This window comes from Drosophila erecta, unplaced genomic scaffold (assembly GCF_003286155.1).
Source record: "Drosophila erecta strain 14021-0224.00,06,07 unplaced genomic scaffold, DereRS2 tig00000000-arrow-pilon, whole genome shotgun sequence".
NCBI lineage: Eukaryota > Metazoa > Arthropoda > Insecta > Diptera > Drosophilidae > Drosophila > Drosophila erecta.
In genome coordinates, this window is record NW_020825194.1 from 14,331,072 (window position 1) to 14,355,203 (window position 24,132).

Below are 24,132 nucleotides of genomic sequence, written 5' to 3' on the forward strand. Positions count from 1 at the left end.
TAGTAGCTGAAAATCTATTACCGCTGAAATTTTTAATGGGATTATTTGAGAGCTGGATATGTACATGTTTGTCGGATGATTCCCTGCGAGTTGAATAATTGCAGCCGCAACTGCAACTGCAACTGCAGCAGCAGCAACGGCAGCAGCAGCAGTTACAAAATTCCCCCCATCTGCGATGCTATTCAAATGCAACAATGCCGGCGATGGCAATGGACCCGCAGCTATTTCGAACCCCATCTGACGATCGCATGTCTCAGGTGCATTCAAGATGCTGTTCCCCCAGTCACCCGCCGCTGGGAAACGGATAATGGTCAAGTGTAGTGCGTGATTCGGCGCACTCCAAGCTTCAGCTCGGAACGAAACGAAACGTATCGGATAGGATTGGGTTTGGGATTGGGATGGAGTGGGATGGGAGATCAGCTCAACGGGCTGGGTGGTGTTTGCCTAGCCATTAGGCCAAAGTCGAGTGGCCAGCGCCGAAATTGGGGATCAATTTGGGGCTCTTCGATCGGCTTCGGATCGGTCGGTCTCGGTTACCGAGCCCCAATTTCTCCCCGCACCAGATGATGTGGAGTGAAAAGTTTGCACATAAAGCCAACCAGCGAAACGGGGGGTAAGTCACCGAGGAGCGGCCGCTGAATTATTATTTGTTTATAGAGCGAGTGAAAGGCACGTCGAGTTTGAATTTGTTCCACTGTCTGCTTAATTAAAACCACTAAGAACGCAGCAGCGTGGTTCCCGACTAAATGATGACCTGTACTTAATGCTGTTTCCTTGTTTTATCACGATGAAAGCAGAATTTCAGTGTGTGGGAGATGTATAAAAACTATTCCGACATTGATAAAAAATATGAACGTGGTTTTGCTCAATTAATTGTTAGATAAATCTCTTTACTTTCTGCATTGCTAGCCATTTTGCGCAGTGTTTAAAAATGTGCTAGCCATGCAAAATATGTTATGGAGAATGAATAAATATTCATCACCGTTTTTTAGGGCAATAAATAGTGAGTTCCTACTACTTGAAACTACGACTGACCTTTGCATATGGTTAACCACCAACGAAGCATTTTCCCTAAAAGAAAGGATGTCTTAAAATCACTGCTAATTGCCGAGTCACGACTTGTGCTGTACCACAAAAACCAAAATCCCTAAGGTTTAAGATCACCCTGCCTAGAAAGTCAAGGCTACTGACTTTCCCTGCCACATTCTATATAGCCTTTAAGATCGGGGAGGAATCGTGGGATTCACCATATACATATACAACTCTTGCCATTTAGCTTCCAACAAATTTTCGAGTACCCGGGTGTAATTAACTCCCAGCCAAGTCGCAGACCTCAAGCAATGTCAACGAATTTATGGCTGATTCTGGGAAACTCACGTATGCCGGCCGCTCCGCTGACTAATAATTCCGACCAGAGCGTTAACAGAGTTTAAAATCCACTAAAACCGGGTTGGGGGAGATGATTGCCCATGGAGAAATGGGCGGTTGAATGGAGCGCGTGTGTGTCAGCACTTTTCACATTCAGTGGTACGTGCAGCCGAGAGGAAAATGCAGCTGTCGTCGGCGTCGCGATGGAAATACTTTTCCAGCTTAGAGCAGATCTTAGATAATCCGCAAGTCGAAGAAGTCTGGCTGAATGCGTTGCCCATTTCCCAGCTAATTGAAATTCCTAGAAACTAAATCAAATGTTAGATGAAATGCTCCACGCAACTGGTTCTCACTACGCATTGCCCCATTGCTCCACTCCAGTCCACTCCATTCAACTGCGATCCCGGATCAGTTTGGATAGTTTGATGATGTGTGGCATGCAGCTGAGCTTCAGTGCCTGAGCCACAGCCAGAGCCAGAATCTAAATCCGAATCCGAATCACAATCCCCATCTCATCTCGCGCCTCATCTTTGGCATGCCAACGGAACATTAACGCGAGATGAAAAATATATATGGAGTAAACTCGGTAAGGAGGCAGTGATCTGATCTCTGCTCCATTCTCTCCCAAAGATGGCCCAGAATCTACGACTGGGAGCTGCTGGCTCAAATGCATTCCATTCATTATGATTACTATTAAATTAGGAATTCCCGTTCTTTCTCAACTCCTTTATTTTCCACTGCATCTTTCGTTCTGCAGCTCTGTCTCAGATGCGAATCGTTTTCGCTGCAGACTGCGCTCAAACGATGGTAATTATTTACGCCGATTTCAGTGTGCAGATAATGCCGCAGCCACAACAACAAAAGTGCAATTGTGGCACGAACTGTGCGCCGACTTCCCCCAATCTCCTCATCCCAAAAAAATATTAGACAAATGACTTAAGTTAGCGGGGAAATGGTAGATCGTAGAAAATATATTGCAACAATCGCAACTAATGCGGCACGTAATAATTCGACACTCTATGGCGGATTCGTAATAAATTTTGTGGAGATATGAAAACGATGGTATACCGAAATTCGGTCCATAAACCAAATTCAATTGGGCTGCACTAGAAAGTCATTTCAATCATCCGACAACGATCTTAAGAAAATTAAATCACCCACAAAAAATGGGTTTATGTTCTCTGGAGCAGATCCCAAATAATTAATAATTCACATTGATATCAATGTGATGTGAAGCCCCACATTATTAGTTATTTCTCGCAGTGCATCAACTGCATATCAGGCTCAATCGATCATCTCTGGTGGCTTCCCCATCTCGCAATCGGGACAAACATACCTTTTTGGCCAACGAAATGTGCAAAATGCAAATTCACTTCGCCGAGCAGTCAATCATTTCCACTCATCAATCAATCAATCAAACTTGCACCGTGGCTACAGCTGCTAACGTACTTATCAATAGATCATGGCACCAAACTGACATCGATATTCCCCGATTGCACATAAATTGCAATGTCATTTCCACATTTAAGAAGAATAAATGAAATAAATATGAAAACCCAAATACGTAGTTTCGTTGGTTTGTAATTCAAAAATATTTTGAGTTATTTATCAGGTTGTCTAATTAAATTATAAATTTAAACAAAAAAAAACATCCAAAAGTTAGTTTAAGTTAGTTAGTTAGTTAGTGCTACCTGTTAAAAATCTTTGTGAGCAAGATAAATTTAATATTTGTAAAATATTTAGTTTTTACATTTATATTTTACATGCATTTGACATAAAGTGGTTTCAGAGCGCCACCTAGCGCGTTTTCTATGCACCACGCGTAGGGTTGCCAGATCTCAGCAGCAGAGGCGCTCCTCTTCGCTTTAGAAATTGCTGCACAGAGGGCGCCACTGAAATGTTGCCGCATATTTAACACTCAATTTCCTAAATGTTGATAATACAACATTTTTAAGGGACCCTAATTCCTACTGGTTAATGTCTTATCTCGAGGTATTGCCCCTAATTTTACCCTTAACCCATGGCTGCATGCATGCTGCGCCAATAAATGCCGATCTGTGTGTATTTAGGCATCCTCATATTCATGTGCATCTCTTATCTTGACCGGCTGCTATCGACTTGCTTTGTTTACATCCGCTGGGATTTCTGGGCGAGACGACAATAATAATCGAGGAAACTCAAACAGAGTTTTCAAATCACCATCCCACATAGGGGTTCCCAAAAAAACAATTCGGATTTCGGGCTTAGGCCTGATAAACCCATCATAAATCGATGTACCCCTTGATGAATTTTGTCCCACAAGCGCCCGCATTTCTCGATTGTTTATGTTTTTCAATCAGCGCCGTCTTGGAAACTAATTCCAGGAATTAAGTTCCAATAGGGGGGAGAGCAGCCGAAGTGGGGCACCTGCCACAGCCGGTTCTCAAACGATTCTCCCAAAGAGCGACAAAGGAATTTAGCGGAACGGAAGAAAGCGTCGATGGGCTGGACTCTTGGAACCTGTTTGCTGATCATTTCTGGAATCGAAAGAGGAGCGACCTAGCTGCGAACTGCTGATCCCTTGGCTGCGATTTGAGGAAGCCAACACATCTCCTTGGATGGTGCTCGATCATCTCGGGGACCACTTGGCACAAATGACGCGGCACAAATCGCAAATGGCGGGGAGGATGAGCTGTCAGAGGCCGTCGGATGTTGTGTACACATATATGAATGTGTGCATTCCGTCCTCTGCAGCACTCCACTCCACTCACTGTTTGCATGCGAATCCCGGCTTCTCCATTTCAGTCAGAGTGTCAAGAGTGAACGAACTTTGGGGGCAAGACGCACAAACTCAAACTCAAACTTCTCTTGTCATCCTCATAATCATCATCTACAGTCAATGGACGTGGCTTAAACTTGCCTCGCTGCCCGCTGTCCTCTGCAAGTATCGCTATCTAAACAGCAGCTGTGCCAATGATCTGGCACAAAAGCAAGCTCCAGAAACGAACGCGCACTACACACGCTATATCTCATCATTTAAATAATATGGGGCAAACATTTATAAACCATATATGCACTACCAAGACAGTGGGTGATCGCTAAATGAGAATTAATTGGATGCTGAGACAGAGTTTCAATTCATTGCATGTCAAAATAAATCATGCTAAGAGCAAAGCGAGTGAGGCACACAGGTTTTGTAAAGATACACATAGTTACCTTTCAATATGGAATATACTCGTAAAATGTCCCTCGAAGGATGTATCACTGTCTCTGATATGAATTGTGAACTGGTTAAAAAAGTCAACTTGAACTTATCGCCAGCCGAAGATCGCTTGGCAAGGGGCGTTGTCGGAACAAAAAACAATTTGCATGGAATAACCCAGATTGTGGTCATTGACTCAGTGGATCGCATTTCCAGTTTGTTATTGGCGAAAGATCTTTAAAATGATCTCTATGCAACTGGGCCTGAGTTATGGGCATTATGGACCGACCAATTAAGCGTAAATTAATTCACTGTCAGAAGATCTGCAGAAATCGGCGAATAAAAATTCGTCTGGGGTGTGTCAGTTGCTCGAGAAGTTTCCAGAGACAAAAGAATCTTTGAATATATAAAAATGCTGATTAAAACCATTGAAAACAGTTGCAGAGTGAGTGTAACTTAACGTTCTTAATTTTTTCCAGAGAAAGTTCTAGAAGAGGATCCGTAACTCCCGCCTGTCTGGGTTTTTCTGCCCACCTTCATTAATCAAAGAACATGCTAACACCGAAATTGATTTAATTAGTGAATAATCCCGGTGAGTTGCAATGCTGGAAACCAACCCTCAGTGAGGTCTTCATAACTGGTGGTGGTTGCATTGGCAGGAAAACCCCTGCAGGCCGAAAGTGGAGTAGCAAATTCACTTTCACAAATCCCACTCAGCTCCTGCTCCAGATCCGCCGGAGGCCTTCAGCCAGCCAGTGCACTTTCAAATGCAACGGCTTCGGAGCAACCCTTGCAAATCCCTGCGTCGATTGCCTCGTTTATAATCCTTGGGGGATTTCCACATTTCTGCAAATGGGGGTGGCGACGACAACGTCTGTCAGATTTCAAGGTCCAAAAGTCAGCCGACGAGGGCAGTTTTTCGTTTTGAGTTTGTGCCTTGACATCGGCGTCAACGGTTACGGGAACGGCAGTGGCAGCGGCATCGGCATCGGCATGCAGGTGGTAGCGGGTTAATCGCATAATTGAGCAGCCCAGGAGCAGGCGACACACACTCATCAGTGATTCACAGCCAGGCAGGCAGGGAGCGAATCGTCTGGCTGCAACAAAGGAATAACACACCCTGTTCGAGTCTCACAAAGAAATCGCCATGGAACGTGTGAAGCCTGCCGATTATGGTGGATACGGGCGAGGAGCACGGCCCACAATGCAAATATGCACAACTTATAAATACATCGGATCCGAGGCTCTGTGTGGGAGCAATTCATTTAACCCGAGTCGAGCCAGCTGGCGAAACTGCAAATTGCAACAAAGAGCGAGGCCGGAGAGAAAATTGGCTGAAAGGTTTTCCATCAGCGGTGCTGCTGAGTCAGGGATCCGCGGCCTGGATCTCTGGATCCGAGACAGCGGTTCGGCCATAAATTCATAACCAAAGGGAGTTGGGGAGCCCGATTCATGTACACATGCGGTCGGAATAATAGAGCAGCTAATTGAACTTGATTATCCAGGTTCTTAATTACACACCCGGAAGATTTCTTCGCTTGTAAGCTTGGTAAGCAACATTGTTGAAAGCATGGAAGAAAAATCGGAATACATTTAACAAGGTATTAATTACAAGGCGTAAATTATATACTGAATACCATTCGTCCAGTTTCGCTATTAACAAGGCGTTTCGAATGTCTTGAACTGAACTCAGATATTGCAAAGCAATCTACACTATTATGAAAACACTTTCGAACAAATGTCATTTGAGGCTTCTCGTTAATCATCCTGATACGTGTACGTAAACCACTTTTACCATGGAATAGTTATAAGTGCTCTACTATTTTTATGGCCGCCTCTGTAAAGACATGCAGAGGGCGTAGAGCTAACCATAATGGTAATCGCCCATGTACAACAACCGCCAGAAGGCAGATACGACGCAAACAGATCGTTCTGCAAATGGCAAGCTGATGCAGATAGCTATGCAAAACGGGTAATCCAAACGGCCGGCCTTATAAGGCGGCCAATGGTCCAAGCCAACCAGAGAGAGAAAGAGAGACACATACGCGCTATTACTTAACAACAATTGCCGAAAGTGAGCTCGAGTGTCTGGCGTTGTGTGCCCAATTATAGCGGAAATGTTGCCGAAATTGTCACTCAATGACTCGACTTCCTTGGCGCAGATAGACGCTACAAAGAAGCCCAGCTGTCTGCTTATTGGAGCGTTTAGCATTGGCCCCACAGACAGCCTTGAGATTCGCATTTATCGCAGCCAATTCACTGGGTTTTATGTACTGGAACTACAGCCAAATAAGGACATCGCAGTGACGTAAAAATGGACTTACCTGCAAAGAAAGAAGATACAACAAAGAGCCAGTTAGTAAGTGAATAAGTTCTAGTGTTTATGTTACCCCCTACATTAATCATCCACCTATGAATTGGGCTGCTTTTTGGGCATGACTCACGGCTGAATAATGAAGATCTCCCTGTTTAACAGGAAACGTGACTAGCTAGGGCTTCCCTAATTTACACAAAAAACCATTTATCTGCCAGGCCCACCCTGACCAACATCAAGAGCCAAATGCATTTGGAACAGAGACAGATACCGAGGACAGAGGACGGAAAACATGACAGATATGTCCTACTATGGCCTCTGTCGGGGTTGCTTATCGTGGGTTGAATGCGTCAGTGACTAAACTCTAAAACTCCTCCTCTGGCACTGCACTCAAATATGTTTTTTTAACCATCCAATTGTGTATTTATTTATAGGGCTTCTAAATTGTATAAACTATTATGCAAATGTAAGCTCCTGTTATTTATAACCTTGTATTTTTTTATGGTTAATTTTAAGACTTTTTAGCCCTTGGCCACCTTTTGTTAGACCCTCTTAGCTCAATCAATTTTGTAAGTGTAGATCTAGCACTATTCCTATGTCGGATTAATGTGGGCCCGTCTGTCTGCATTTTGGGTGCGGCTAGACTGGCTAGGATGGCTTGCTGCATTCTCTGGCTGTGCAGCTTTCTCTGGAGGTTCTGCCGAGAATTAGACCCATTGACTCGTTCTAGGGCTGCGCCCAATCCCAATCATAAGCCCAAACCCACTGCTGGCCGAACTAGTCGCGGCTAGGCAATCAAAATCGACATTTAGTTTTATGGCGAGTCAAACAACAGTGGCAGCCGGCGAACATGCAATGTGTCCCGAGTTCAATGCACTTGCCACTCAGCCACTCAAACTCCGCTGCAGTGGCTCTTGGCCAGATACACAGGCATACAGGCATACTAGCAAATCGCGTGACTATGCTTAAATATAGTTAAGCACCGAATGTGGCACGTGACGATATTGGGGCAGAAAGTATCCACCATATTGTGATATATTGTGGACACGGGTTCTACGGGAAAACAATTTGGGTGTCCGGTGGGCAGGAGTGTGCCCTTAATCACTGGCCACCACTGTGGCATGGAGCGACGAGGAAACAATAACTCAATCGATTTCTATTGCAATTACTCATCATCTGTCGCGGCAATTACCCGTATTATGATGATAAGTGCGAACCGAAACAGCTGCCAGCAGATTTCCGAGTGACTCAAGGAAGCCATTTGGAGCAATGTTCGCATACTTCGCTATTCTACTCAGGGAATCCGGAGATCTGGCAAAGGTCAAGAGCGGAGGAAATAGTGTCCACAAATAGCCAAGGATTCTATCTCTATATAGGAACTTAACGTTCAAAATAAGATTGCTCTATAACTATTTAACGATTTAAAAATAGCTGGAAAATGAACTATACATTTTTATGGCATTCTTATGTTACTTGAAATCGAAAAAGTTGTTTCTACGACTAGTGTCGTAGAAAATATTTTCGTAACCTTTTTGGTACTTTTACTAAACTGAAGTGCACAATATACTCATTTATAAACAAATGTTCTGATTATAGTAAAGTAGTGCCTGGTAGAGTCAGTCTATAAGATTGCTTATAATGGCTTCTATTTCTGTATATATGTACATATGTACATACGTATAATGGGCAATTAGCAGAAAGATAAATAAGGAATGCCAATAAAACTGAAAGCTTCCATATCTTTATTACATAAGATGTGGGAAAACATTTAATAAAGTAAATAAAGGTACCATAAGGTCCAACTGTTATTGATCCACACTTTCGAGTGGGCCCTGTACAGTTTTCCCCAGTTTGTCGCCTACTTCAGCGATTTTGATGGCCGGCACAGTAGTGGAGTGATGACCAATTTGAAAACTGGCACAGAGAACGGAAAACACAAATACAAGCGCCACCTCGCTTGCAGTCATAGAGGCGATAGAAGAGGGGGTGCGGTGCGGGGTCAGGGTTCGAGATGTCCATCGGCTGATGCGCTAGATATATGTATATACATATAATAATGGGGGCGGGGGAGGGAAACTGGCACACTTGCTGACATTGCAATGTGCACTTAACTAGAACCACCACTGTGCAGCACACACACACACACTGCTCACAACTACTCACAATGGTAATTTTCCCGGTTGCAGCTGAAGTGAGGTCCTATTGACAGCGGGGGTTGCCTACGGGGAACCACACATATCAAATATCGGTTGTTAAGGGCGTTTTCTAAGGAGTCCATAACAGACGGGAAATGGAGTTCCGAAATCGAATAGGAATCATCATAATCCCTGCCGATCCAAAACGAACAGTTATGTATGTATGTAGGTGTTAAGCCAATAAGAGATCAATACACGCATTCGAATTAAGGGGCGAAAACGGTAAAGAAGGCACTCGGAACGGAAGTAGGAAGAGAATTCACGGAGGAAGCAGACAATAAAACCAACGGAACGATAAAAAAAGGAAAAAGCAAAGAACGGCACTCGGTGTTGTTTTTGCAAATCTGCAAATCCCAACCAATGCCACCATGTACACCCACACACACACGCGTAGAATATTTTTCAAAAATGCCGGCAACTGCTTGGTTTTGGTTTTAAAGTACTTACTTGCTGCTGGCCTGATTATCGGTACAATCAAAGTTGGAGATCATCTTGCTGTTTTAGTAGCTGTTTGGATGCTCGATAACGATTAAATGGAAAACTGGCACACACGCAACAAAGTGAAACACACAAAATGCAAGTGGAAATGCACGAGAAATTGCAGATGCCGCGGCACGTTCGTTCAGTTCGAAAGGCGAATTAAGTGTGGCTGCCATTGAGCCGCTAAATCAAGCCGTCGGCTCGAATATGAAAGGCACTAAAAAATACCACAGCTGCAGTGGCGGAGTTATACTTGCCCGCCAGGGTTCGAATTTTTGTTTGGCTTATTTATAGCTAATAGCTAGTATAGGCTTTTTATTTGTACATTTGTAATAGTATTTTTAATATACACCCTACTAATTTAAAATATTGGAATTGTTCATACAAAATTAATATACATATTAAGAAAGATGTTTAATTAACAACATAACATACAACTGAAATGTATCTAAAATACTAGTGTGTGCTAGGCTTGGCATTTTTTTTACCATCGCATGCGGTAACACAGCGCAGGTCCGAAATTGTTGTTTACAACTGATTACTGGAAGAGCCTTGATTTCTAGCTTCTTGGAAACAACCACTAGCCAGGATGTCCAGCTTGCCCGGGATTCTGAAATGCAGGATCTGCTTGGGCGATGTCGATGAGGGCGAAATGAGCTCCCTGTTTGAGGGTGAAGGCGGCGACAGTGACCTTAGGGAAAAGTTTGAGCTATGCTGTAGGATTAGGGTGAGTGGAGCTTACTAGATGGGTTATATATCATACTTTAGCGCTCCAATTCACCCAGGTTCGGCAATCCCCACAGTTGCCCGGAAAGGCGTGTAGCAGCTGCTGCGAATTCGTCCACATGTGGCTCAACTTTCGCCAAATGTGCCTGAACTCGCAGGTCTACTGGGAAACAAGTTCTTCGGACTCAGAAAGACCTGAAGCTCTGGACCAGGCAAGCGATGCCGAGTATATGGAGTACCTGTATGAAAGCCTACAGCTGAAACTAGGCACAGAGAACAAGGACCAGGACGAGGTCACTGCAATAGAAGAAGAACAGCTGGAGGATCAGTCCCAGGAAATTCTCGATTTTGACGGATTCATCATAAATGAATCGATTGAGGAGGACGAAGACCCTATTACAGAGAGTCCTGAGCAGATGTTGATTCCCCAGATGGACTCCTACGTTGATGATCTAGAAATGGAAGAACTTATTGATGATAGGAGTGAGTTTGTCGAAGAATTAGCCAGTGCAAACGATGAGTATTATGAGGTTGAGTACGAGGAACTTCTCCTGTCAACCGCTCCTTCACCACATCTCAGCTTGAAAATGGACAAACGGAAACCAGGAAGACCCCGCAAACCGGATGGCGAACTCAAATTCAAACGCAAAGAAATCAACGCCAAGGAAAAGGGAAGCAAGTCTAAGAGCAAGGACGAGGACAAGTTTATGTGCAGCCTATGTGGAAACGTCTATTACAAGAAATCGATTTTCACAGCCCACATGATCACCCATTCGGAATACAAGCCTCACCAATGCGAGTAAGTGATAGATACATTTAAGGATAAAAAAAAGTGTCAAGCATTTACTTATAAAAATGTTATTGCTTTTCAGAATCTGCACCAAATCTTTTCGACAAATGGGCGAGTTGCGAGCACATATCCGTCGTCATACGGGCGAACGTCCGTACAAGTGTATGTACTGCGACCGCCACTTCTACGATCGCAGCGAACGGGTCCGCCACGAACGGGTACACACCAATACGCGTCCTTATGCTTGCCAAGAGTGCGGAAAAACTTTTACGCACACAGCCATCCTCAAAAATCACATCCTTTCGCACTCCGGCAAGAAGAATTACAAGTAAAAGTAAACTATCCTCTCAAAAGTATTCATTACTAATGATTTAAATATTTTAGCTGTGACATTTGCTGCAAGGGATTTACCCTGCTGCACCAGCTGAAAGCTCACCTACAAACGCTCACACACCGCAACAAAATTGAGCAATCTATTCCCAGCTCTGCGGAAATGCTGGAGAGCTAGTTTAGTACAATAACTTTAGAATATAAGTTATCTATTATAAGAAGTACAAAGCCTCTTTTTTTCATAACATTACCAGTTGTATTTATTAGCTATTCCACCACGTCGCTGTATTCTTTAGCAACTAGAAGGTGCGCATGAGATTTCTCGTGCGCGGCGAGTTGGTGCTTTAGCCGGAAATCCTTTTTGCAGATGAGACACTTGTGAGGTTTTTCAGACGTATGCAGCACGTAGTGAGCCTTACGAGAGGTGGACAGAGAGAATGTTTTTCCACAAATGTTGCAAGCGTAGGGTCTTTCATTCGTGTGCAAACTAAAATTATAGAAATCAACATTAGAGCCCAAATGCAGTAGACATAGTAGTTTATGTGCACCATACCGTTGGTGCTTCCGATGAGTACTGCTGTCGGCAAATTGGCGCGAGCAGTAGGAACATTTATAAGGTTTCTCGCCCGTGTGAGTTCGCATATGTGTTTTCAAGTTGCAGGCGGCTCTGAATGTTTTTTGACAAACCCTGCATAAAACACGTTATATGTGTATCATTATTATTTTAAGATATATCACGGATACTTACTCGCACTCGTGACCCTTTTCCTTGCAGTGCATCTGCATGTGTGCATTTAGCTGAGATGCACTGGGGTATGTGTTGCTGCAGATCTTGCATCTGTACTTGTCCGGCACGCAGGCCACTCCTAGATCTATCTCGTATTCGACAGTTGGCTCTAACTTTTCGTAGTCCTCACTAGTCTCTTGAACACTGTCCGTAGCAGCGCTGCTTTCTTGCGAATATGTTTCCGAGTCATTGTGACCGGTGGTCTCCCTGTCCAAATCCAAGTCACAGATGGTATAGTCTTCCTCATGTGTGTTCTTCTCGTTTTCCGGATTCACGTTCAAAACGAACACGAAATCGCTTGGAGATTTATTTACGGGTAAGAACTCTTCTTGTTTGGCGGTTTCTAATGAATTCTCTTCAGTCTTAAAGATAATGGGATTCTCATCGATGAGTCTCCATGAAATGTTCTGTTTCCTGGTGCGCTTTTTCTGTCCAGACGTGTCCTTGTCCTCCAGCGTCTGAAACGCCGCTGCAGAGGACAGAGTTTGACGAACTAGAGATCTCAAGTGTTTGTCGGATTGTTTGCACTCGCTGAGGAATCTGTCCACCTCCTCCAGTCTCTCCAAGCAGTCTGTGCAAATCTGATCCGGCAGTCCGTCATGCGGTTCCACCTAGAAGAGCATTTGTAATTGGTTAAATGGAAGCCAAACTGAAAACGAGTACTCACAGCTGTGCCGGCGTAGGAGATCAACAGCTTGTGGGCATCGGACTGAAAGAGCGACTGCAGTGTGGATTGCGATCCTTTTTTCCGGCAAGTGCGGCACATGCTCCACTTTATGCTGATTTCCATCGTTATATCTAAAGGAACTCCTCTTTTGCGTCAAATACTGATTCAAATAACAGCAGTGCATTGAAAGTAATAGGGTTATCAAGTACGCGAAATTTGAAACTTATGGCTTTCAACTATCATTCAGAATTTATTTGCTTATATTCCTTAAATTGTATTTTTTATTTTATTTGGACGATTTAATAACTAATAATTGAAAGGCATGAGTTGTTAATTTCTATAAGGAAAAAGATTTAATTATTATTAAAATTAAATTGTTGCCCATCAATCGATATGCCGATAGCAGGGTCGATAACCACTTATCGTTTTGAGTACGTGACAACCCTGTGAAAAGTTCCAAGACGCTTGTTTATTTCAGAATTGCAAACATACGGACGGTCAGGACGTACAAAATCATGCCCGAGTACATGTTGTGCAGGATCTGTTTGACAGAGGACATCAACTCGGAGGCGATGGCGCCCCTGTTCGATGACAACGACGCCCAGTGCCGGGAGCTGGTGCGCAAGATTGAGGAAGTGGGCAGCATTAAGGTACATGTGGATGCACCTGTAATCCGAACCCAGCGAGTTATCTCACTCTGTGTTTCCAGCTAGTGCCACTGCAGAACATCCCGAGCATGCTGTGCTACAATTGCGTGGAGCGGCTGACCAGCGCCCACAAGTTCCGGGAGCTTTGCCAGGAGAGCGAGCGAACATTTGCCACCAATGTAGTTAAGGTATGTATAGAGCTGATATGAGCTGGGCATGTAAATATACCACCGGAAATAAACATACCGGAACCATGACAGGCCGAGATGAAGTCGGAGCCAACAGACGAGGTCCCTCACATAGTGGCGGACCACATCGAGTACATCTACGAATCAGCCAACGACTTCATCGATGGTGTCGAAGAAGACATCGAAATGGAGAACATAATGGAGGAGCGCCTGGAGGATGGTGCTGCGGAAACGACTCAAGCCTACGAGATTAGCACTGTGGTGGACGACCTGGACGAGAATGACCTGCTGGTGCCGAATAGCACCGATAGCGACTACCAGCCCAGCGAGCGCTGCCGCAAAACTAAGATGCGAAAAACGCGGATGGCTAAACGGGGACGTGGCCGACCCCGTGGTGCTAGCTCCAGACACTCACGCAGTTTTAGCGAAGAGCGACCGCCTGTTCAATCTAGCTGCAAGTCCTCTCCCGAGGAGTCGTCCACGAACATTATGTGCGAGATCTGCGGTAATATCTACTCAAAGCGAGCGGCTCTCAACATTCATATGCGTCGTCATATGGCCGAGAAACCATTTGAATGCGAGTGAGTGTCTGATATTGTAATATAGAGCATTGATATTACAATATGTAAACCGTATTCGCTTACAGAATATGCGGTAAAACCTTTGCGGGTCCATCCGAGCTGAATCGCCATATCCGAGTGCACACGGGCGAGAAACCATTCATGTGTAAATACTGTAACCGCTCGTTTGCGGATCGCAGCTCGAATATTCGTCATGAAAGGTGTTGCTTCAATTCCTCAAAAGCATCTTCGTATTAACTAAACTTGTTCCTTTTGTAGAACCCACACAAACGAGCGACCTTTCACTTGTTCCACATGCGGCAAGGCATTCTCCTACTCCAACGTGCTAAAAAACCACATGCTCACCCACACGGGCGAGAAGCCTTTTCTGTAGGTGCTTCCTGGGCTGCTTCAATCATGGATAATCCTTAATTCTATTCATTTTTCAGTTGTCGACCGTGCAATAAGACCTTTTCCCGCAAGCACCAGTTGGAGCAGCATATCGGCACTATGACCCACCAACAGACTGTAAGGAACCACCAGAATAACGAACCATTGCGGCACTCGGAGATCTATTAGTCTCAAATCATGCAATATAATTTTCGGTAGATAATTCTTTAATTTAAATTTAAATATATGTATATTGTAAAATAAAAAGAGTACAAATGGTCCGACCGGATGTGTGACATAATCAGATTTGTAATATTATTATTTTGTTAAACAACTTGTTTGAATATTTTTTTTTTTTCAAATTTGCAATTGGGAGAATAGTATTTTTAAATAGCTTAAAGATTTAATAAATGTAAATTATATTATATCTTTTTTTTACGATTTGGCGTACACCTTTTAGTTTCGTTGATTTGGGTAATACTTTTTTAATACATACTCATATTATTATATTATTAAAGCTGGAACACGAGCTTGACTTTGTGCGTTTATTTGGTAGTTTTCATTTCTTTATGGCCACTAGATGTATGTGCGTTGTTTATGTTTCTTTTCTTTGTGCTTTGTCGAAGACTTGAAATTTTTGGAAGATACAACTTGACATAAAATTCGAATGGCACAGGATTAATATATCTTTTTTATAGGACAAGTAAATATGTTTAGAACTTGTAACGTTTTATAACGAAAGCTGCATTTACAAGGCAGGCTGGATTCGCTTGTTCTTCTATTTCTTAGGGAAACAAGAATATGAACAAAATATTTTCTGCTACAAATGTCAGAAATGCTAAATACTGGCATAAAATTGATTTCAAGGAATATCCCGTAGTTAAATGTCCTTTTCCTTGTTATAACTTTGTCGAACAAAGGACGCTGAACATTAAGTTTCTTACATATAACTAAAAAACTAAGTGACTAGATAGGCAGCTACATTGTTAAGTGGCAAGCTTCCTGAGCTGCCGCTGCCTTCTCCGCTCTTTGCTTATGAATACTGGTAGACAAGTGGGTCATCAAATGGGAGATCCGTTGGAAGTGCTTCTGACAAACGTAGCAGCTGTAAAATCAAAGGTTGTGGAAACGTGTAATATAAATAATGTGTAGAGTTGGCATAAATCTAAATGCGCACTAGTGCTTCCGTGTGGCCACATGGGTCATCTTGTGCTTGCTGAGACATCCGGAACTCACAAAACTTTTCTCGCACATGTCACACTCGTAGCGGCGATCGTTTCGATGGCGGCGATGGTGCTCCTGACGGGCGCTTGAAGACGAGAAGCGGCGTGGACAGTAGACGCACACGAATGGCTGCTCGCCCGTGTGGGTACGCATATGACTGGTCAGTTCCTTTCGAGTGGCAAAACTCTTTTCACAATCCCTAAGGAGAGAAATTGTATCCTAAGTACGCTGGCCCAAAGGTTATGCAAGATAATTTACCAAAAATCACAATAGAAATTCTTGATTCCCGTGTGCCTGAGAATGTGCTCCTGAAAGTTCGCCTTGTTGTTGATAGTCTTTCCGCAATCTTGGCATTCATATGGACCAGAATCTACTCCAATTGGCGTTTGATGGTTCGAACCAACTGGTGCTGAGAGCTTTTCAGAAGTTCGTTCTGGAAGATCTTTTACTTCAGGACTTAAAATGGACTCGTCCAATTCGCTCTCAATTTGTTTATCATCAATGTACTCATATAATATTGGGTCTGTGGGCGAATACCTGCTTGCGCACTCAATCCTTTCCAGATTTTGTTTCTCGGCTATGATGCAGCGCTGGCGGAACTTAATGGCTGCCTGCAGATCGCCCAGGCACACAGTGCACATTTGGCCGGATATCTCCTTCATGCAGTGCAGCTGGCAAATATAAATAGCAAATGAGTGCCTTGATTGGATAACATTTATAGACATAATAAATACCTCGACTCCAGTAATGGAATGAATTTGACGAACTAGATGTCCGTTTTCTGGATCAAAAAGGTCAATTGGGGCATAGAGCAAAGGCGGCAGTTTAGAATTCGCATCTCGGCTCTTAGTTGTTTTTAAATATTTGTTTATTGTTTACTTTTCTTGCAGCTTATCCGAAATGTGTCGGTAAGCTATTTGCATGGTCACTCTAACTTTCGCAGACTCGAGCGCTGTTCAAAGTTTTTGCACAGGGATCAAAACCTTCTTCTTGATCAACTTTAAGTAATCAAAATATAAAAATATTTTCTAATCTCTTTTCTAAGATTTACAAAACTTTTTTTTTTTGCACTTTTTGAACCATTTAAAGTGACACCATGGCATTATTGCACTTATCGATTTTACCGATAACAAAATCAGCTGTTGCATCACATATATATATAGAGTGGATGCGTTTACAAAACAATTGATTGTTTATTTTCGAATTAAGCGGAAGTTTGGGTAAACTTCGGTTAAATTTCCACAATCATAATGCCACTTCAATGCCGCACCTGCGGAAGCATCATCTACAATAAAATGCCCAAGAATCTCTTTCATATTGAGAACGAGCAGATGCTGCAAAACATAAATCTTGTAACTGGCACAATGGTAATCTCGAATTTAAAATCGTTTTACTTCTGTGTGTATTGTGTAAGATATTCTGTGATTGCAGCTCCACAATGATCCAAAGCTGCCCAGCTGCATATGCGCCTGCTGTACGCTGGACTTGAACCAAGCAATTGTGTTCCGGGAACGGTGCATCCAAACACAAGAGCAACTCGTCCAGCGGCGTAAATTTCCCAAAGTAAGGGAACCAACTGAGGATGATGAGGACTGTCTACAATATAAGGGAGAACATGAAACGGAGCAGATGGCATCGCCGGCGGATGAGCTGAACGATCCATTTGGGGAAGTCGATGAATACTTTGAGGAATCCCCAGAGTATGGGGATAGTGATATTAATGCACATGAAGATCTGGATGAGGATCAATATATTGAATCTGTTGAAGATGTCGATGTGCTGCAAGATACGAATGCAGTTCAGTTGGAAGCAGCCGAGGAGGTTTTTCAAGATGCCGAATCCCTAATCTCAAGTGTACAAAAAGAATTTGAGAGTATTTACAACGACGACAGTAACTCGGACAACAAGGAATTCATGGAGGATCAAAACGATTCCTATTTCTATGAAACTATGAATGACTGCGAAGTATCGTCGAACCCAAATTCACCACAGCCCGAGTTAAAGAGTGCGGGAGGTCGGTCCACAGCAAGCAGTGGCTCAACGAAACCCAGACGGAAGAAACAGTACGTTACGTGGAAAAACATGACTGAGGAACAGATTATAGAGCGGAAGCGGCTGCAGCGTAAACGCGACTGTGTTTGCGAACAGTGCGGCAGGCACTTCACCGACCAGAGCAACTTCAAGCTGCACATGTTGCGGCACACGGGCAAGAAGAACTTCGTATGCCAGCAGTGCGGCAAGCGGTTCTACACCGATCATCTCATGACGCTGCACCACCGGATCATTCACCAGGGCGAAAAGCCCTACGCCTGCCGGTTTTGCAACAGGTCATTCCATAACAGTAACACTCGCCTTATCCACGAAAGGTAAGTAAAGATTTCTTGTATTCCAGATCGTAGAGCTCAAGCTAAATATATTTCTTTCTAGGATTCATACCAATGCCAAACCTTACAGCTGTCATCAATGCGACAAATGTTTTAAGTCAGCTTCCGGGCGCAAGCGGCACGAACTAATTCACTCGGGAGTGCGGGCTTTTACGTGGGTACTTAAATAAGACGTTAGTATTCCGAAAGTAAATATAATTTCCTTTACAGCTGCACCATCTGCAACCAATCCTTCCAGCGCAACACTCACTTAAAGGCCCATCTGCGATCCAAGTTTCACACTGCAAAAGCGAGAACTATGGGTGTGGAGGAACAGCTCTTATAAACTGATGTAGTGTTTTCTTGAAAAACAAGTATTTATTTATTTATTTAAAGCTAATTTAAAGTATAAAACTATAAGGTAACTGAGAACTAAGAGCATTAGCAGCTAAGGCCTTCCGCTCGTCTGGGGTGACAATGGTTTGTACAGAGTGATAGAAAAATATAGTTTTATATTTTATGAATTATGTTGGAGTTTAGTAAGAAGCTTATAATTTTGTTGATGCTATCGTTCGTTTTGTTAGCAAGTGCGCTAATTGGGTTGTTTGATTGAAAGGCAGCTGTTCTATTAAGGGAAAGGAAAGGACACTTAACTATGTTAAACGTCTAACTGATGATGGTTGGGCTTTGATGAGGTTGGTGTGTCCAAGCGTGAACCTGTTAATAAGGATTGGTTTTTCCTGTGATGTGGTGTTGTAGGAGAAGTTTGGTGTGGTGGCTTGAACGATGAGTTGGTACCAGGGAGTTATGTTGTTATGCAGTTCTGTTTGTTTGGAACTGAGGTTTTTTTGTATGTGCCTAGAAATGTCGCCACAGTTGTAATTTGGGGAGTAGACGAGCTGGTGTCTGTGGGCATCTTTAGCTTATTTTTCAGCGTTGCCTAATACTCCAATGTGAATGGGAATCCATATAAGTTTAATTTTTGGGAAGTGGTTAGAGACAAGGTTTGAAAAACAAGTATTAAAAGTAAGATTTAAAACGATATTTTTCTTTATGTGCCAACATTTAATTTTCGATAACATTTTATCAACTCGTATTAATAATCGACACGCGCACCATTGCAGCCCTGCCGATAAGTTTCCGAGGTGGCAGCACTGTTATATTGGTATATTTTGGTATGTTTGGTATATTTTGGCGCTTCAGCAACGCTCACACAGTTAACATTTCATATGAATTTCACATTGCATTTGTCTTTAAAATTAATAAAAATAAAAACCAAAGTTGTTGGCGAAACTACGGGATTGTACACGATCCTTTACGACGAAGTTTGATCCACCCGCCAAAAGTGTTCCCTTCCGCCCGACTGCACTGTGAGAAAACCGGTTGTTGACCTTCGGCAGCATGGAGCGTCGTCGATTTAACTTGAGCAGCATGTCACCCATGGCGGATTCCACGCGGATTGACGCGTCGCTGATGTGAGACGCCACCAATTCAACTGGATTCGAAACGTTTACTAATTGACTTTTGTTCTCCTTTGTTTAGAAGCAATCGTCCGACGGCCACTAGTTTCCTGAGGGGACTGAGTCCCAAGGGGTCGAATATCTCGCGCAATGGCTCACGCACTCCGGAGAGGTCCTTGATGAACCGCACTGCCACATCGCCCAGCGCCATATCGCGACAGAAACTGAACCTCAGCCAGGTTGATCCCAGGTAACCCAAACGACTTCATGTCCTTGTGTGCCATTTCATTATGTGAAAACAGTTCGCATTTATATATATCTATCTATATTTTCCAATCCCTTTATACAATTAATACAAATGGCTTTAACTTACAGAACTTTTGCCGATGTGCATAGCAGCGGACTGGCATCCCGGATCGTGGCCTACCATGAGAGCAGCTTGGGGGGACGCAGTGGTCTGCAGCGCAGCATGTCCGCCTGCAATCTGTACAACCCACTGACGCAGCCCCGCAGAGCGCCCGCTTCCCCGATGCCCTACAGGTCAAGGGCGCCGACGCTTTCGATAACGCAGATTGCACCACCGGAACGTAGTTTTTATTCCGGCAACACGCTGCCAAGCTTGTTGCGCTCCAACTCTTTGGCAGGGGTAGTGCAAAAGGCCAGCGAACAGGAGCAGCTTTCGAGGGAGAATCGACCAATCATGCACCCACCTCATCCACAGCATGAGAGCGAGCCAACTAGAAGCGTGCTGGAGGAGCTAAAGGAGATCTCCCGGAAGCGCATTAACACTGGAGTAAGTATAAGCCATCAGGCATCCTGGGAAAGGAACACCGGCTTAGACTTGACTTGTTTTCAGGATACGCAGCAGGCTCATGACTTTACGAAAAGGAGTTGCCAGCGAAGTGTGGACTTTGTGGACAATCACCGTCATCAACAGCAACTACATCATTTGCAGCAACAGCAGAATCAGCCCTTTAAAAGGCAACGAGAGCTGACGGTATCAGTTCCCCTTAGACATCATTCGACATCTGTGTCGGCTTCTCCTCCTGCGTTGCAGCATATGCAGTCGAATGGAAACACCTCTCCAACCCAATCTCCGGAGCAGGTGGCCAAACGGCCCAACTGTAGCTACAGCAACGACATCGCTTCCTCGCTGAGTTCCAGTTGGCGTCACAGCAACAAGAGGAAGCTGTTGGACATGCGAGAAAAGTTTCAGCACAGCAAAAACGACACACTAGCTAGTGGAGGAAGTTCACCTGAGAACTCGCCCGAAAATGTGGCCAAAATACAACGTAAAGTTGATGCAGAAATTGTTGGCAAGGCATTGAGCATGCCCTCTCCGGCTGTGGCGGCAGTACCGGCATCCCGATCCATTTCGGCACCTCCCATGCAAAAGACTGACCAGCAATCTGTAGTGGTTCCGCAGGTTACGGAAAAACCTAAGCTTACCCTCTTCAATGCGCGACAGTCCGAAACGAAAACGGACCAACCGCGACCGGATCTGAGTAGCCCGGAAGTAGACGCTGGCGAATATGCGGGCATTCAGTTCGTAAAGCCCAAGCAGCAGAATTCCATGCTAGGCGTTAGGAACCCTAGCGTAGAACGAACTCACAAGACCAAACTAGCTATTATGCTAAGTGGATTGAAGGGCGAACTGTATCAGGGTGAACCGGACGAACTAGATGCCCCAGCGCCAAAGTCAACGTCAGCGCCTGTGACTCTTCCTACGCCCATCAAACCCATCATAGCTCCTGTAACCACATCCACTACGACCGTTACTTCCACCGTAACCACATTAACTTCTGCGCCCAGCAAGCCGGTAATACTTAGTAACCAGGTTATAAAGCCAGCCGATGTGCCAAACACGAATACCACTGGCTCAGTGCCCAAACTTGTACTTGGTCAGCCTGCGCCGCCCGCTTCAACAGAACAAACACCACCAAAACCCACCGACAAGGTCCCGGCAGCACAAGCAGATAACCCAGCCAAGTTTGAGCTGCCAGGCAAACCCGTCTCTCCAGCAACATCATCTCAACCACTAATCAGTTTTAACACACCGAAATCCACAGCAGCACCCTCATTCTCATTTGGGAGTGTGACCAATACCACAAGTAGCACTACTACCAATATTACTAATAACACCACCTCAAAGCCCATATTCTCGTTTGGGCAAGCGCCTGTCAATGGGCCCACAGTAGGCGGTCTCCCTGGATTCAAAATAGACACTTCAACAACGACTCTGGCTAGTTCTACTAACCCTGGCACACCGGTAACATCTACAACTACATTCGGAGCGGCAGCGCCCAAAACGACGTCTACTGTTGCACCCACTACAACAGCAGTCCTCAGTTTCGGCCAGCCGAATTCAACAGTATTAGGCACCGCCACAAGCAAGAGTCCAACAACAACAACGATGCCATCATTTGGAGCAGCAAACACTGCAGTCAAACCAATGTTTTTGTTTGGACAATCGGGCAATTTAAGTTCAGGAACTCCAACAACCAACGGAAGCGATGCAGCTGTGGCCAAGCCGGCTGTATTCAATTTGGGGGGTAGCACCACTCAAGCAGCTACAGCTGCACCGACACCGGTATTTGGAAGTCTTTCCATACCTCTAGGTGGAGGTTTTATGTCACCCGTGGCCATCAAATCCGAGGCAACTAAGCCTGGCATCTTTGGCAACGCAGTGAAGCCACCAGCTAATGTAGCAGCAACAACCGCCGCAGAGCTTCCCAAGCCATTTGGGTTCCCAGCTACAACAACCACGGCTGGTGGAGGCTCGTCGGCCACAAATCTCTTTACATTTGGAGGGACGACCACTTCAAAGGCAACGGAACCAGCTGAAGCAAGCAAGAACAATCTTTTTGGACAAAGTGCAACCACAAGTACGGCCTTTGCATTTGGAGGAGCAGCAGCCAACGCAGGAAACGGTGGAAGTAAGGATAACAAATCAATGTTTGCATTTGGCGGAGGTGAAAACAACTCGGTGGCCAAGCCAAGTGGGGTATTTGGCTTTGGTGGCACGGACAAGAGTGCTCCACCTGTCTTTGGCAGCGGAACAACATCGGTAACATCTGCCACAGCGACGTCAACAAACAGCGCCTTTGGATTTAGCACAGCTCAGAAGCCCGAAACACCCATGTTTGGAAGTGGATCAACGCAACAGTCTTCGACACCAGCAGTGGCAGCCACCAAACCTTTTACATTTGGTGTTGGGACCGCGCAGGGTCCTGCACCGTCAAATTCTACAGCTTCAGGAGGATTCTCGTTTGCCGCCGTTGCGGCCAGAAATAGCACAGAACCCACAGAAACAAATTTGTTTGGCAGCCCCGCCAACGCCAGCAAACCAAGCTTCAACTTTGGAGGAAACACCGCCACCCAGGCCGGAGCAGCAGGATCACCAGCTGGTGGTTTCTCCTTCACCAAGGCCGCCAAGAAGGAGGACTCTGCTGGCACCAATATGTTTGGAAGCCCCAACATCGTAGTGGTAAAACCTAATTTTAGCTTTTCAAGCAACAATCCGACCACACAATCGGCAGCTCCTGCTGCAGCACCTAGCTTTGGCGGATTCGGTACTCCAGCAGCGGCTGCGCCAACAGCCGCTTCAACTAATCAGAACAAGCCCTTTGCATTTGGAGGTAGCACTCCGGCTTCTGCCGCAACTCCCTTGGGCGGCAACCTGTTTGCCAATGCAGTGTCTGCCACCCAAAACCAACCGAAGCCGGGAGTCTTCTCATTTGGTAGCACTAAGAGCACCGCCAGCGCCACAGCCGGCAATGCTCCCTTCTCTTTTGGCGGCGCATCTGCTGGCGGCATCGCCTCGCCGCCCAGTAATCAGGGCTTAAATACCGCAAAGCCCTTCAGCTTTGGTGGCGCCGGCGGCACTCCAGCCCCGAATGTCTTCGGAAGTCCAGCCCCTGCTCCGCCAGCAAGCAATCCTGCCGGGGGCTTCAGCTTCGGCGGTGCCAGTCCAGCTCAACAAGCGAATGCTGGTAACTTGTTTGCCCCCACGCCGGAGGGTCGTCCAATACGTAAGGCCACTAGGCGGCTGCAGAAATAAGTTCGCTTCAGAAGTTCATTCGTAGCTCATTATTGTGTTGCTAGTTAAATTATTATTTTTACCGAGCAGTAAATGGTTGAAAACGAGTAGTTGGCAGTCCGATATGTAATATATAAATATAAATCGACTCTGGTTCGTTCTGTGAAATGTAATTGACAGACTTCTCTTAAGATTGTCATTAAAAGATAGATAAATAATTTAATGATATTATAAGGAACGTAAAAAAGCAAATACATCTAATTGAAACAGATATATAACGATTTAACGCATGGACGCCGAAAGTGTTTGAATTTAATTTGGAATATTTCCCCCATTTCAGTCAATCGAAGCGTGCCTAATGAACTAAAAAAGAAACGCAACATTCAAGTCATGCTTGTATTCTTTACTTTTATTAAAAGTTTT

At 44.6% G+C, this 24,132-nt stretch overlaps 7 protein-coding genes across 9 annotated transcripts in view; 4 read left to right on the forward strand and 3 right to left on the reverse strand.

Moving 5' to 3' along the window:
- The window catches only part of LOC6554014 (microtubule-associated protein Jupiter), a 29,293-nt gene extending 19,554 nt beyond the window's left edge, over positions 1-9,739 (reverse strand). For all 3 annotated transcript variants that reach the window (XM_015154430.2, XM_026976176.1, XM_026976174.1), the window contains exon 1: positions 9,506-9,739. In XM_015154430.2, coding sequence (XP_015009916.1) covers positions 9,506-9,549 — 44 coding nt within the window. In that variant the 5' untranslated portion in view covers positions 9,550-9,739. The remainder of the gene's footprint in view (positions 1-9,505) is intronic.
- Positions 9,740-9,997: 258 nt separating this feature from the next.
- On the forward strand, positions 9,998-11,629 carry LOC6554013 (zinc finger protein 771). Its single transcript, XM_001980507.3, has 4 exons — positions 9,998-10,265; positions 10,324-11,063; positions 11,137-11,382; positions 11,439-11,629. Exons 1-4 carry the CDS (start codon positions 10,128-10,130, stop codon positions 11,560-11,562), a joined length of 1,248 nt encoding a protein of 415 aa, XP_001980543.1. The 5' UTR covers positions 9,998-10,127; the 3' UTR covers positions 11,563-11,629.
- On the reverse strand, positions 11,628-13,075 carry LOC6554012 (zinc finger protein 624). Its single transcript, XM_001980506.3, has 4 exons — positions 12,839-13,075; positions 12,133-12,782; positions 11,938-12,072; positions 11,628-11,871 (listed from the first exon to the last, which is right to left on the reverse strand). The coding sequence occupies exons 1-4, from the start codon at positions 12,959-12,961 to the stop codon at positions 11,652-11,654; spliced, it is 1,128 nt and encodes a 375-aa protein (XP_001980542.1). The 5' UTR covers positions 12,962-13,075; the 3' UTR covers positions 11,628-11,651.
- A 155-nt stretch (positions 13,076-13,230) lies between these two features.
- LOC6554011 (transcription factor Ouib) lies at positions 13,231-14,910 on the forward strand. The gene is made up of 6 exons (XM_001980505.3): positions 13,231-13,488; positions 13,548-13,673; positions 13,746-14,254; positions 14,320-14,454; positions 14,513-14,623; positions 14,683-14,910. Exons 1-6 carry the CDS (start codon positions 13,354-13,356, stop codon positions 14,810-14,812), a joined length of 1,146 nt encoding a protein of 381 aa, XP_001980541.1. The 5' UTR covers positions 13,231-13,353; the 3' UTR covers positions 14,813-14,910.
- LOC6554010 (transcription factor Ouib) lies at positions 14,881-16,824 on the reverse strand. Its single transcript, XM_001980504.3, is given in 5 exon segments — positions 14,881-15,728; positions 15,801-16,046; positions 16,106-16,518; positions 16,582-16,655; positions 16,658-16,824. Coding segments are annotated over 5 exon segments (888 nt in total). The 5' UTR covers positions 16,686-16,824; the 3' UTR covers positions 14,881-15,601.
- Positions 16,825-16,944: 120 nt separating this feature from the next.
- LOC6554009 (transcription factor Ouib) lies at positions 16,945-18,734 on the forward strand. Its single transcript, XM_001980503.2, has 4 exons — positions 16,945-17,214; positions 17,279-18,213; positions 18,275-18,385; positions 18,442-18,734. Exons 1-4 carry the CDS (start codon positions 17,098-17,100, stop codon positions 18,554-18,556), a joined length of 1,278 nt encoding a protein of 425 aa, XP_001980539.1. The 5' UTR covers positions 16,945-17,097; the 3' UTR covers positions 18,557-18,734.
- A 615-nt stretch (positions 18,735-19,349) lies between these two features.
- On the forward strand, positions 19,350-23,980 carry LOC6554024 (mucin-5AC). The gene is made up of 4 exons (XM_001980502.3): positions 19,350-19,685; positions 19,753-19,920; positions 20,046-20,463; positions 20,527-23,980. Exons 1-4 carry the CDS (start codon positions 19,612-19,614, stop codon positions 23,728-23,730), a joined length of 3,864 nt encoding a protein of 1,287 aa, XP_001980538.1. The 5' UTR covers positions 19,350-19,611; the 3' UTR covers positions 23,731-23,980.
- Positions 23,981-24,132: the final 152 nt, after the last annotated feature.

What these genes read in the sequence shown, in the direction of transcription:
- LOC6554013 (XM_001980507.3), top strand. Translation starts at nt 10,128, where the DNA reads ATGTCCAGCTTGCCCGGGATTCTGAAATGCAGGATCTGCTTGGGCGAT. An exon ending in AGCTATGCTGTAGGATTAGG is followed by an intron (nt 10,266 to 10,323) that starts GTGAGTGGAGCT and finishes CAATTCACCCAG; the next exon opens with GTTCGGCAATCCCCACAGTT. An exon ending in TCCGGCAAGAAGAATTACAA is followed by an intron (nt 11,383 to 11,438) that starts GTAAAAGTAAAC and finishes TAAATATTTTAG; the next exon opens with CTGTGACATTTGCTGCAAGG.
- LOC6554024 (XM_001980502.3), top strand. Translation starts at nt 19,612, where the DNA reads ATGGAGCGTCGTCGATTTAACTTGAGCAGCATGTCACCCATGGCGGAT. An exon ending in CGGATTGACGCGTCGCTGAT is followed by an intron (nt 19,686 to 19,752) that starts GTGAGACGCCAC and finishes TCCTTTGTTTAG; the next exon opens with AAGCAATCGTCCGACGGCCA. An exon ending in CTCAGCCAGGTTGATCCCAG is followed by an intron (nt 19,921 to 20,045) that starts GTAACCCAAACG and finishes TTTAACTTACAG; the next exon opens with AACTTTTGCCGATGTGCATA.
- LOC6554012 (XM_001980506.3), bottom strand. Translation starts at nt 12,961, where the DNA reads ATGGAAATCAGCATAAAGTGGAGCATGTGCCGCACTTGCCGGAAAAAA. An exon ending in TCTCCTACGCCGGCACAGCT is followed by an intron (nt 12,783 to 12,838) that starts GTGAGTACTCGT and finishes ATGCTCTTCTAG; the next exon opens with GTGGAACCGCATGACGGACT. An exon ending in ACTCATCGGAAGCACCAACG is followed by an intron (nt 11,872 to 11,937) that starts GTATGGTGCACA and finishes CTATAATTTTAG; the next exon opens with TTTGCACACGAATGAAAGAC.
- LOC6554009 (XM_001980503.2), top strand. Translation starts at nt 17,098, where the DNA reads ATGCCACTTCAATGCCGCACCTGCGGAAGCATCATCTACAATAAAATG. An exon ending in ATCTTGTAACTGGCACAATG is followed by an intron (nt 17,215 to 17,278) that starts GTAATCTCGAAT and finishes CTGTGATTGCAG; the next exon opens with CTCCACAATGATCCAAAGCT. An exon ending in TCGGGAGTGCGGGCTTTTAC is followed by an intron (nt 18,386 to 18,441) that starts GTGGGTACTTAA and finishes TTTCCTTTACAG; the next exon opens with CTGCACCATCTGCAACCAAT.
- LOC6554011 (XM_001980505.3), top strand. Translation starts at nt 13,354, where the DNA reads ATGCCCGAGTACATGTTGTGCAGGATCTGTTTGACAGAGGACATCAAC. An exon ending in TTGCCACCAATGTAGTTAAG is followed by an intron (nt 13,674 to 13,745) that starts GTATGTATAGAG and finishes GAACCATGACAG; the next exon opens with GCCGAGATGAAGTCGGAGCC. An exon ending in TCGAATATTCGTCATGAAAG is followed by an intron (nt 14,455 to 14,512) that starts GTGTTGCTTCAA and finishes TTCCTTTTGTAG; the next exon opens with AACCCACACAAACGAGCGAC.